Raw genomic sequence first — 13,841 nt, forward strand, 5'->3', positions numbered from 1 at the left:
CATTTAAAAAGGCTTCCTTAATGGAAAGCCTAATAGTAGTAGTAATAAGCATGTGCTAACAACCAGCAAGTACCTTGCACCAATCTCTAGATTTACAAATAAAACAAGCGTCGTGCCACGTAGATTTTCTTTTTTCTTTTTTTTGGTGGAAAGGAAATTATCATTAACAACTAAGCAACCTCCAAAAGGAGTAAACATGACGGTCATACATAGTGCCAACAGAATCAAAACTAAGGAGCAAAGCAACATCTGATGGGGGCTCTACAAAAACAACAAAATCCTGAGATAGAAGAGCTCCCTTTCTAGCTAGTGCATCAGCACACTTGTTGGCTTCCTGGTAGCAGTGTTGAACTCTAACTAGAGGAATTTCCTTCAATCCTTCTCTACAGTCAGCCACAAAAGCATCATTACCATTTGGGTTCCCAACTTCCTTTTTCAAGAGATCAACAACCAGCTTCGCATCTAGCTTAATTTCCACTACTGGCAATTTGAGGGAAATACATAAGTGAATCCCATCTCTCTAAGGCCTAAAGTTTCGCAGCAACGCTGGAAGTGACTCCAATGGCCCTCGCATAACCCTTAACCCTTTAGATTTTCATTTGCTACATCCTTCAACCATGACAGGAACCTACCAATCTTGACATAGCAAAAGTTGTCTGCTAAAGCTAGGCTACTCCTACCCAGTAGATTTAAACCATAAATAATTTCAAAAGAAGAAGCTATTCATCTGATATAAATTCAACTACGTGTCCACTCTCTATAATATGGAAACTCCTAAACCAACCATGTTCCCACAAATCTTTTTTCCTCAATAATCACATTTAATCATTAAAAATAAGCATAGATAAATCCTAGATTTTTGGTGGCAACTATTATTTAAAATTAAAAATAAACATCACATGATCATGCATTAAAGAAACTCTCACTGTCTTGTGGATAAAGACCACCAACTTTCCACTTGAAGGAAAGTTTAGAAAGAAGGGTTACATCAAGTTCCCAACATGGCACCTTTAGGTGCAAAATGGTTGAAGGTGGATCAGAATTAACACACTTAATGCAACTGCTCAATTTGACGATTGAATCATGGTCTCCATGGTTAATGAACTCTCTGCAAAACATCCTGCCACTCGGGCCAAATTAGACTCTGTATACTTATGAGTTATATCATTTAACCAAAGTACAAAATTTGAACCTTATACATAATGCAGTTAAAATCAGGCTAGAGGTTAAAGGGGACATGCTAGACGATGACAAAAAGGTCAAAGAAGTAAACCATATAGGTTAACAGAATTTAAATGACCGAGAAAAAGAAAAGGTCATATAAGCAATGTCATTGACTCATGATGAGAGACAGAAAAAATAACCTATGGTCATATCCCAAAAATACTTATATCTTAAAAGTAAGTTTTTCAATGCAACCAAGCTTCTAATCACCCACGAAATGACCACCTAGGTTAGCAATAAAATGACTTATTCAGATAACCTATTTTAGCTGTCTTCAATTTATATCTTATTTTCAAAATTTACAATCTTTGTCTCATTTTAAACTCCAAAATTTTCCCATTCTACTGAAAACTTAGTAGTCACATATTCAATTTGGGTCTTTCTCAAATTATTCCCAACATTCCTTTTACTAATCCAACAGGCTAGAAACCCATATCTCAAATTTGCAACTTCATAGATGAACATGTCAAATTTCACATCATGATAAAAAGACCAAACAATTAATTGAGATTTGAAACATAGTTCTCCACCTAAAGAATAAAACCCATATATCATCAAATCATTCAACAAATGAGAGATCACAAATTTTATAGAGAACTTCATGTTTTTGAAACTAAATTCCAATCATAAAAAATACATATACAATTTTTTTTTTTTTTTCCAGAAAAGGAGTTTAGATCACAAATATTTTCTAACAAAGGAAAGTGTTAATATTAACCATAGTGACAATTTCCAATAACATGAAGAGATCAAGACATGTAAAAGTTGTGAGCACCTATGGTATACTAAGATTAGATTCAAATACGATTAAAACCTAATGAAATTTACACACAAAATGGGAGATTTAGATTAAAATTTACACACAAAATAACTATTATCATAAAGATACCACATTCAAACTTGGCCCAAGTAAGTAATACATATACGTTTTAGGATTGATCACACATATATTTCTATAAAAGTAAGTGAATTCAGTGGATTATGCACCTTAAATGAATTTATCTTGTATTGGAATTTTGGAAGTGTATCCATGGATATGACCTCCAATTATTGACATCTTCATGTTGTAAATGTTTCGTGCAAACCAATATCAATGACGTCATATATACACCCAAACTTGTATTTGTATATACACACACCTACACTATCAAAATTAAACATTGACACATTCTAAATTTTACAAAACCAATTATAAAATATGTAGGAGTAATTTGTATCAACTCTTTACCTTTTCTTTTCATGTACCTGCTACTTTTACAAAATAGAGAGTACACTAACCTATCTGTGCGCACCGGAAGTGAGACTATTGGGCCTGACCTCACTTGGGCTCATAATTTACTTGTGAAGTGGGCTTAAAATTTCCTATTTTGGGTCGTTCTCGGCACAGAGACTCAATGTGGTTTCTCCTCTCTCTCTCTCTAAATCACTCTTTTTTTCTACTCTCTATCTTTTGAGAACCTTTCAACAACCCTTCTCCCTTTCCATCTTCTTATATTTATAGTGCTGGATTAGTGGAGAAACCATGATTACAGCCATAGTTAGTGCAATTGGGGGTCCAATATCGTTAGTTGTAAGTGGGTGGTTAGGTGAGGGTGGAATATGGCGAATGTGGCCTTGGAACTTGGTTCCAACTCAAGTTGCAATGCTCGGTAGTGATGTTTCTGGGAACTGCGGAGCATGCTATGGTGTGTTCAGACATTAGTCTTTCTTTATTATTCAGGAACGTTTTGTCGAGCAATGGTCAGGTGATGAAACTTGGGCTTGTAGTTTGTGAGGGTTGAGTAGAAAGAGATTGGAGATGTGGGCCATGCTGCTCGGCCTAAATCCAAGGCCCAACTAGATCTGGGTACCTCGGTGCTGTACATTAGTCTCCCCTTGATTCATGCCCGGCTACTGAGAAGAATCAAGGAACCTTAAAGGCATTCCTGTTTGAGGAGATTAACAGGTAGAGACTTGGGTGGTTATAGAAACTTATTAATGCGCTCTCAAAAGACGTGCTGTTCTAGGTCGCTAGGTTCAGTTGTCATTATTACCTTACGGTTCGCGAACCGAGGCGGTGCACGTGTCGATTGTAAATGGCATCAGTAGAGTTTTTCGTTAATCGTGCCTTATTATTACTGATTAAACGTCTCTCTGTCCTCTTTGACCTCTATAAATAGTTCATCACAAAGCATTCTTTCACTTTTTCACTCCCCATTTCCTGAATTTGCTCTCTGCCGAGCATTCATCTATGCGCTTACTCACCAGTCCAAAGACCCTTTCTTCCCTAGAGCCCAAAGTAAGTTTTCTACCCCCTCCTTTTACTTCAACTTCTTTTTTCGAGTTTCTTCCTTCAGTATTAGACTTTAAAATGGGTTATGCCTTTCTTCTGGACATTGCGGCGTCTTTAGCCATATTAGGCAAAAGTTTAATATTCCCGATGATGTGGAAGTGGCGTACTGCCACGAGAGTGAAATTGCTCTCCACAGAGGGCATGGTACTGCTTTCTTCCCCTTAACGACGATTCTAGAGGGCGGGGTTAGGTTTCCCGTGGACCCTCTCTGAGTCAGCACACTTAGGTATTATGGGCTATGTCCCGACCAACTCCCACTCAATTTTTACCGGATAGTTAGTTATGTCAGTAGGTTGAACCATACATTTGATTTACAATTAGACCACTATGATATAAACCATATGTACAGTCTTTGTGGGAATAAGAATACCAATTATTACTTAAAAGTTAGAGATACACGAGTATGGCTGATATCATGCCTACCTGACTCAAATAGGAATTCAGTCGGGGAGTTCGTCCGGGTGTGCGGCAATTGGTTTGCCGGAGAAATTCCTTGCCCCCTCTCACGGCATGAAGTGGGTTCGTATTGATCCCTAACTTAACTGTCTTTCTACTATGGTAGTTTTATCTATTTGGACACTAACATTGTATCTCATTTTCTTGTATGGATATATATATTCTTTTAGCAGAGGGTAAAGTGTTTGTCCTGAATATCAGGACAGTTCACGTCAAGGACTTGAATTTTGTACTCCGGTCTGAGATATACGTTCATTGGGACGGACAGCTCCGAGCATCACATCTAATTCTCGGAGTTGAACTGGTGTATTCCACCTAGCAGCCCTTCAAACAAGCACTTTTGGTTGATAGCCCCCTTTTGTCGTATATTAATGTACGACACGCGAATTTTCTTCCGCCGAAATTTACAGTTGGAGAAGCTCGGGAATAGGGTAAGCGATACACTTGCTCGAACGAACTTGCACCATTGTGGGATGAGTTGGTGGAGCATGTGTCCCGGCGTCTCCGAGAGCTTGCCCATGCACCTGTCCAAGAAGAAGCTCCCGTTTAAGAGGAACCTGCATAGCCCGAGGGACCCGCTGAACCTGAGGCTCCCGTAGAGGAAGCCGAGCAACTTGTTGTTGACATAACCGACTTTTCAGATACCAAACCCTACCTTAGTGAAGATATGGTGACCCGGAGGGCTATGACCACAGACCATTTCATGCCCGGCCCGAGACAAGCCACGCAGTAGCCACCCCCTCAAAGCCAAAGTCAAGCGCCTCCCCCCCCCCCACCTCCTCCTCAAACTGGACGGGTCCGGAAGAGGCAAAGAGTTGTCGAGCAAATGTCTACTGGTCCGGGAGATACAGCAGTCCGGACTCCTCCTCAACCATCTGGCGGCATTGTTATTCAAGAGCCGCAAATCCAGGCCAAGCTGAGCGTAGCATCCTCCTCCTAAGCCGCACAAGCATGGAAGCCCAAGTTTCTACTAGACGACAAGCCACTTCTCGCAAACGCTTATGTGCGGGTCTGGGAGAAAGGTGAAGGGGGCTGTATTGCTCAGACTTTGGTACAGGGCCTCCTTCTACCTGAGGACATGCACGCCTTCGAAGAAGGATCGGGGGAGTCTATGAGGTGGAGGCTGCAATGGCATACTATTGCGGTAACCCTTCATCTACCAATTCCTTACTAACCCTTACACATTCATTATTTTTCATTTACCTTTCAATTCATAGTCGTACTAATTTTTGTTGTTTTGTTAGGCTGCTCAACTGGCCCATATCCTAGACGGTCGTGCAAAAGAACTTGTCGAGGATGCTAACTGGGAGAGAGCTGCAAGGGAGACAGCTGTGAAAACAGCTAAGGAGAAAATAAAGGCGGCTGATGCTACCGACAAAAAAGTTGTTGCCACAGAGAAGGCCGGGGCAATGGCGGAGAAAAGATTCGTAGAATTCTTGACAAAGCAGAACGAGATAGACCTTAAGTTAGCTGAGGCAGTAAGTTTGAACACTGCTCAAGCCGAGGAACTTGCCGACCTGAGAGCAGCTTTGGAGGCTTGCGAGGAGAAGTAGTATAATGAAGGGTTCGCAGATGCTGAGAATTCTACGAAGCTAGTTGTGAATCAGGCTCGAAGGTTGGGATTTGAGGCCGGATGGTTTGTCACTTTGCAAGTTTTGGGGGTCCTCGAGGACTCTCCTCTGAGAGATCTAGGCCAAATACCCTTCCCGAGCTCAACCCCAGCCGCGCATAACTCCCCGGTGCCTATTGACGAGGAGGAAACAGCGAGCATGAGGGAACTGGTGGAACAAATTGATGCTCATGCAGAGTTAGATGAAACAGAAGCCACCAGTATCCCCCATGCTCGGTGGGGATCTGCTTTCTCCCGTGGCCGACCAGCAGCAAAACGAAGCAGCCGACCAGACTGGACCCACCGTTCCGTCAACCTGATTGCCGAACCGACTCCTTATTGCTTTTCTTTATTTTTATTGTCTTCTAAAGTTATCTCCTTTCCAGTCAGTTTACCTATGTCACCGGGTTGTGGTGATTAAACAACTGTTTTATTTCCCGGGTATAACTCGTATGCAGTTATTGGGTTTGGCGACGAAACATTGATTTTATTTTTCTGTTAACTCTATTTGGATGATGATGTATTCACCATATATTTGCTTTGATCATATTCGTGAATGCTTAGCTATTGCTTTGTTTTGTGTTGTTGCCTCCTTTTTTTTTTTTTTCTTTTTTTTTTTTACCATCTATCTTCTTGCATGTATGGTCAGGGATGATTTGTAAGGTAGGATAAATCAAGCCCCCAAATATTGGGTGTTTTACTCAACACATATTTGCTCTCTTGAGAAGATGAATGGCAAGCTTCTACATATTTTTGAATGAGGTTTCTATCCTTAGGATTTTTTTTAGCATAAGGTTTCCACCTGCTCGGTGATACTGATCGAACCGAGAATGAGGTTTCTGTCCTTAGGATTTTTTTTTTTAGCATAAGGTTTCCACTTGCTCGGTGATATTGATCGAACCAAGAATGAGGTTTCTGTCCTTAGGATTTTTTTTAGCATAAGATTTCCACCTGCTCGGTGATATTGATCGAACCGAGAATAAGGTTTTTGTCCTTAGGATTTTTTTTAGCATAAGGTTTCCACTTGCTCGATGATATTGATCAAACCGAGAATGAGGTTTTTGTCCTTAGGATTTTTTTTTAAGCATAAGATTTCCACCTGCTCGGATATTGATCAAATTGAGAATGAGGTTTCTGTCCTTAGGATTTTTTTTAGCATAAGGTTTCCACCTGCTTGGTGATGTTGATCGAACCGAGAATGAGGTTTCTGTCCTTAACGTTATCCACTAATATTAAATATGCAATAATGAAATTGAATACAATTGCAACAAGGAACCTCATCATCATATTGACTAAAGCGGTGTACAGAGTTTAGACTTACATTTCCGCGCACGAATGGTTAGTGGTAAAACTTCTTAAGGTTGTGGACATTCCATGGTCGAGGGAGTGGCCTCTCGTTAAGGTCTTCTAAATAGTACGCTCCCGCACCTGCAATGGCAGTAACTCTGTAAGGTCCCTCCCAAGTTTGAGCTAACTTGCCAGCACTTGTGTCCCGCATGTTCCCCACAACTTTTCTCAGCACCAAGTCTCCGGCACTGAATTCCCTAGCTTTTACATCTCGATTGTATCGTTGGGCAAGTCTCTGTTGGTATTCCGCTAGCCATATTGTTGTTGATTCTCGGCACTCTTCCAACCAATCCAAGTGTTCTAGCATTAAACCATCGTTCTGGACGGGGTCAAATCCTGCAACCCGCGCATTACACAAGTTCACCTCGGCTGGTATCATGGCTTCTGCTCCATATGTCAAGGAGAATGGAGTCTCCCCTGTGAACCTTCTAGGGGTTGTACAGTAAGCCCATAAAATGTTAGGTAGTTCCTTGGCCCACCTTCCCTTCACCGCATCCAACCTTCTCTTCAACCCGTTCAAAATTGTCTTGTTAATCGCCTCAGCTTGGCTGTTGCTTTGGAGATACGCCGGAGTGGAATACCTGTTCTTGATGCCGAGATCATTGCAGAAGGTTCGGAAAGCTTTGCTGTCAAATTGTAGCCCGTTGTCTGATATCAGTGATGCCGACACCCCGAATCTCGTGACTATGTTCTTCCACACAAACTTCTTGACGTCTACATCCCGGATATTTGCCAGGGCCTCGGCTTCCGCCCATTTTGTGAAGTAATCAACCGCCACCAACACGAACCGACGGTTATCTGTTGCTCGGGGGAATGGGCCGAGAATATCTAGCCCTCATTGTGCAAACGGCCATGGACTATTGACGGAATTTAAATGACCTGCTGGTTGGTGAATCAGGGGAGCATGTTTTTGGCATTGTTCACACTTCTGCACATATTCCGCTGCATTTTTCTGCATCTGTAGCCACCAAAATCCTTGAGTCATCACTCGGTGGGCTAACAAGCACCCCCCTACATGACTTCCGCACACTCCGTCATGCAACTCGGACAAAAGCTCATTTACTTTCTGGGGGTGTAAGCATGAAAGGTATGGTCCTCCAAAAGACCTCCGATATAACTTACGATCTGCTGACAGCCAATACTGAGAAGCCACCCGACGAATCTTTTTGGCTTCTTTTTCATCATCCGGAACTCGATCATCAGCCAAGAAGTCAATGATCGGGTCTATCCAGCACGGCTTTGTTGTTGAAATTATGGCAACGTCAGCCTCAGCCGTGATACAGTTATCTGTCATACCAATACTTGGCTCCCTTATAAGCTCTACTTTGATAAGCAGAGGAACCTCATCGGTCATTAACGAGGCTAACGTGGCTAGTGAGTCAGCGTGTCTGTTTTGTGCCTAGTCGATTTGGGCCACCTTCACCATTCCGAACTTGTTAATGATTTGCTTTGCTACTCACAAATAGGCTTTCATTTGAGAATCCCAAGCTTCAAAGCTGCCCTGGATCTGATACACAACCAGTCGAGAATTAGAATAAATCTCTACATCCCGTGCACCCAGGCATAAAACGGTCCTCAATCCGGCAAGAAAGGCCACATACTCAGCCTCATTATTAGAGGCTTTAAATCTCAATCTGAAGGAATGCTCCAATCGTATCCCCTCCGGAGTAATTACGATAATTTCGGCTCCGGCCCCCATAGCACTCGAAGCACCATCCACAAACACTTTCCACAAGCGATTCTCTACAATACAGATCAGCTTCCCGTCGTCCTTAGGAGAGAACTCTGCAACGAAATAAGCAAGGACCTGCCCTTTTATTGAGTTTTGTGGCTTGTACCGTATGTCAAAGGATCCTAGCCGAGTCCCCCACTTAGCTATTCCACCCGTGAAGTCTGGCCTTTTTAACAATGACTGTAAAGGATATTCGGTCAGGACGAACACAGTATGAGCTTGAAAATAATGCAGCAGCATCCTCGTGGCATGCACCAGGGCTAACACCAACTTCTCTATAGGTAGGTATCTTGTCTCGGCATCAACCAAGGTTTTGCTTATATAATACACTGGTTGCTGTATTCCTCGGTCTCTTAGCAGCATGGCACTAACGGCATGATCAGACACCGAGAGGTACATGAATAAATCTTCCTCGGAATCCGGGGCCGTTAACATGGCACTCGCGTCAGATACTCCAAGTCTTGAAAGGCTTTGTCACACTCCTCATCCCACTGAATTCCCTTCCACTTCCTCAGAAGTTAATAGAACGGTCTACAGTGATCAGCAAATTTGGAAATGACCCGATTAAGTGCGGCTGACATCCCGGTCAATACTTGCACTTCTTTTGGATTGCTCGACGGCCTCAGGCGATTTACGGCTTCGATCTGATCGAGGTTGGCCTCTATTCCCTGATTAGTGATCAGATACCCCATGAACTTACCAGCCCCCCACATCGAAAGTGCACTTCTCAGCATTTAGGTGCAACTTATGTTTCCGGAGCACCTCAAACGCTCCCCGAAGATCTTCTACATGCCGTGCTTCCTGTTTACTCTTCACTACCACATCATCGATGTATACTTCTACCGTGCACCCAACTTTGTCTCGAAACATCCTTGTCATCATCCGTTGGTATGTGGCTCTGGCGCTCTTCAATCCAAATGGCATCATGTTATAGTGATAGTTTGCATCCGAGAAGATGAATGCTATCTTTTCTCAGTCCTTAAGAGCCAAGGCAATCTGATGATACCCCTGAAAAGCGTCCAAGAAGATCATCCTCAGGTGCCCGTATGTGGCATCTACCGATTGGTCTATCTTCGGCATAGGGAGCGGGTCTTTCGGGCATGCCTGGTTTAAGTCTATGAAGTCCACACAAACCCTCCACTTGCCGTTCTTCTTCTTCACTATCACGGTGTTTGCTAGCCATTCTGGGAAAAAGATCTCTCTTATCACCCCAGCTTCCTTCAGCCTCTGGACTTCCAACTTTACCACGTCAACATGCTCTTTGGCCGCTCTTCTCGGCTTCTGCTTCTTCGGGGGGAATGACGGGTCCACATTGAGCTTATGAACAATGAACTCGGGGTCTACCTCGAGCACTTTGTACAAACTCCATGCAAAGACATCCACATTTTACATAAGGAATAACAACATTTCTATCTTATCCTGGTTCTTCATGCTCGTCCCTATTTGAAAATACTTGTCAATGTCTGGAAAGATTTTAACCTTCATCAGCTTCTCAGCACAACTTGCCCCCACTTCTTCTCGGGCTTCTGTAATTGCTATGAAGATGCTTTCTCGGTGGTTTCCTTTTGTTCAACCTGCTTACCCTTCCATTTGACCGCGGCGACTAGGCATTGCCTGGCCAATTGCTAGTTCCCTCGTACTACGACAACTCCATGCTCGGTAGGAAATTTAACCTTCATATGCAAGGTGGACAAAACAGCCCTCATTGCATGAATCCACGGCCTTTCCAGGATTGCCGTGTATGGGGAGAATGATCTTACTACTATGAAGGTGACCATCACTTCCTTGCCCTCCATATTTACCGGAAGGGAAATTTGACTTTCGGGAATCACAACTCTTCCATCAAATGAGACTAATGGCGTATCATACTTCGTCAAGTCCTGATTTTTTAATCCAAGCCCATCGAATAGATCTAGGTACATTACGTCGGCTCCACTTCCTTGGTCTATCATCACCCTTTTCACTAAGAAGTCGCTTATCCGCGCTGTTACTACCAACGCATCATCATGCAGTTGAATTGTTCCCTCCAGATCTTCCTCGTCAAAAGAGATTGCCAGCCGGCCAACTTTCATCCTCTTTTCGGGTGATTGTTTCTTTGTGCAAGTTTCTTTGGGTGCCACTGTCAATACTCCTCTTCTGTTTACAGTCGCACCCCTCGAAGCAGCATGGATGACCTCGATCACCCCCAATGGTGGCGGAAGAGGGTTCCTTTTTTGCTGAGCGCCATGACCGGCATCCCGGTTTCCAAAATCCACTATGAACTCTTTCAAATATCCTACCTTCACTAGTTGCCCCAGATGATCTTTTAATACCTGGTACTGCTCGGTGGTGTGCCCTTTATCCTTGTGGTATGTGCAATACAAGTTTTGATTCCTCCGAGACGGGTCGCCCCCTATCTTGTTCGGCCATCTGAAGAACGGTTCGTTCTTAATCCGGTCTAAAATCTTGTGTATCGGCTCTTTGAATGCTACATTCACCCCTCCCATTTGCGCTTCCAGTTCCTACATCCTAAAATCCTTCCTTGGTCTCGGGGGAAAAACGCCCTGCCGGGAACAATTTAGCAACGGGGCCTTACCTTTATTCTGCAGGCGATCATCCTCGAGACATTTATACTCCTTAATACGCCTCATAAGTTGCCTCATATCCTCGGGAGATCTTTTCCTCAACGACTCTCGTAGTTCAGAGTCCTTGGGCAGCCCCATCCTGAAAGTGCTTGCTGCAATCTTCTCATTACCCCCACCGATTTCATTGTATAGCTCCCAATACCGACTGGCATAACTCTAAAGGGTTTCGCCAACCCTCATCTTTATGGATAGCAATGCGTCCATCGGTTGTGGCACCCGGTTGCACGTCATGATTGGAGTGCCAAACTCCTGGATCAACTCGGCAAAACTATGAATGAAACCTTTTTGTAACCCATTAAACCATCTCAAAGCCGTGGAGCCAAGACTTGAGAGAAACACCTTACACATCAGCGCATCGTTGTGCGCGTGCAAAGACATCATATGGATATAATGACTGACATGCTCCACCGAGTCCGTTTTCCCATCGTAGGAGTTAAACAGTGGCCGTGTAAATCGGCTTGGCATAGGGGCCCGTTCAATTTCGCTTGAGAACGGCAACTGAGCAGCTCTTTGTAAGGCCCGACTCATTGCGTCCATGGCAGCATTGTAGGGCTGCCATTCCTCCGGGGAATCCGAACCACAGTCAGCTTATCTGCGCGAACGCGAACGGTCCCGACGTTGACGCGACTCTTGGGAATGTGAGGGTTCCTATGTCGATGTGATTCTCGAGAAAGGGAACGATCCCGGCGTTGACGAGAACCAGATTGGCTAGATCCCTCCTCGCCTCGATTTCCCACACTACCATCCTTCCTTTCTCGGTTGGCTCGGTCCCTTCTCTGGCGCCAACCCTTTGCCTCCAACTCCAAATCCCTCACCAGTCTGCGCAACCACTCCAGCTCTTGGTTTCTCTTGTCACGTTGCCCTTGCCCCAAGGCACCCGACATTGTTCGGTGAGTTTGGTCTGACCCCTCCCCAAGGCCAAACTCTTCCTCTCTACGCTCGTGCTCCCTATCCTCGCGCCTTTTCTGTTTCCTCTCTCGCCATGTGGAGTCCTGAGAAGATCCTACAGATCCGCTCTCTGTTTGGCCTCCTGAACGCCCTTCGGACATTTCCCGCGCGTGAGTCTCAATCGAACCACAGCTTTATAGAATCACCCCACGGTGGGCGCCAATTGTGCACGCCAGAAGTGAGACTGTTGGGCCTGACCTCACTTGGGCTCACAACTTACTTGTGAAGTGGGCTTAAGATTTCCTACTTTGGGTCGTTCTTGGTACAGAGACTCAATGTGGTTTCTCCTCTCTCTCTCTCTCTGAATCACTCTTTTTCTTACTCTTTATCTTTTGAGAACCTTTCAACAACCCTTTTCCCTTTTCATCTTCTTATATTTATAGTGCTAGATTAGTGGAGAAACCATGATTACAACCATAGTTAATGCAATTGGGGGTCCAATATCGTTAGTTGTAAGTGAGTGGTTAGGTGAGGGTGGAATATGGCGAATGTGGCCTTGGAACTTGGTTCCAACTTAAGTTGGAATGCTTGGTAGTGATGTTTCTGGGAACTGCCGAGCATGCTATGGTGTGTTCGGACGTTAGTCTTTCTTTATTATTCGGGAACGTTTTGCCGAGCAATAGTCAGGTGATGAAACTTGGGCTTGTAGTTTGTGAGGGTTGAGTAGAAAGAGATTGGAGATGTGGGCCATGCTACTCGGCCTGAATCCAAGGCCCAACTGGATCTGGGTACCTCAGTGCCATACACTATCTATAACACAAACTTTTCTTGTTGCCTAGGTTTATGGAGGCAAGTTCAAATAGAAATTTGCTCTCCTATTTCTATATTTGAAATATGTAAAGTTGAGCACTCTTAATAATTATATGAATTGTAGTTTGTCAACATATGGTATCATTGAGTGTGTTGAACCTCCTCATACAAACATGGGAAGGATGTAAAAATCATGACTTATAGCCATAAATTACTTGTTGCATGTACTTTATTTGTATGACTACTATAGAGGACATATGGCATGAGTTTATGCATGTGCTACAGGTGTAGGTGCCTCTTGTGTAGTAATACATAACAACTTCGTCCTAGCCTTGATGTACCGACAATGGAATAGAATCCAAAAGTGAAACACTTAGTTCTTTCAGTTAGCAACAAGTAGGATATAGTGCGGATTAAGACACATTGATAAGAACATCTGCATTAACCCCTTGAAGAAATCAATAATCCTTTGACAACATGCCACGTATAGTTCACTGGAAAATCCAATTTATCCAAAATCCAAGCATATGGAACTAAAATTCAAATAGTTAACATGTTACTCAATTACCACGTACACTAACTGATAGGGTAGGTTACATTTCCATGGCAACCCTATTTTCATCACAGGATCATTATATATTACATGTTCCCTAAGGATGCAAATCTACAAATTATTAGCAAGATTCAACTCAGAACTTAAAAATAAAAAATAAAAAAATCTCAAATAAATAGCATACCAAATATAACTCTAGTAAGAGGACTAATAATATAATTGACACAGGGTTATGCTCCTCCAGAAAATGACTCATCACAAGGCAA

At 43.3% G+C, this 13,841-nt stretch overlaps 2 protein-coding genes across 2 annotated transcripts; both read right to left on the bottom strand.

The window, feature by feature from the left end:
* Nucleotides 1-10,325: 10,325 nt before the first annotated feature.
* On the bottom strand, nt 10,326-11,186 carry LOC115980644. The gene has a single exon (XM_031102877.1). The coding sequence runs from the start codon at nt 11,184-11,186 to the stop codon at nt 10,326-10,328; it is 861 nt and encodes a 286-aa protein (XP_030958737.1).
* A 15-nt stretch (nt 11,187-11,201) lies between these two features.
* LOC115980645 lies at nt 11,202-11,852 on the bottom strand. The gene is made up of 2 exons (XM_031102878.1): nt 11,541-11,852; nt 11,202-11,480 (listed from the first exon to the last, which is right to left on the bottom strand). Exons 1-2 carry the CDS (start codon nt 11,850-11,852, stop codon nt 11,202-11,204), a joined length of 591 nt encoding a protein of 196 aa, XP_030958738.1.
* Between the last annotated feature and the right edge of the window lie 1,989 nt (nt 11,853-13,841).

Source organism: Quercus lobata, chromosome 3 (assembly GCF_001633185.2).
Source record: "Quercus lobata isolate SW786 chromosome 3, ValleyOak3.0 Primary Assembly, whole genome shotgun sequence".
Taxonomy (NCBI): domain Eukaryota; kingdom Viridiplantae; phylum Streptophyta; class Magnoliopsida; order Fagales; family Fagaceae; genus Quercus; species Quercus lobata.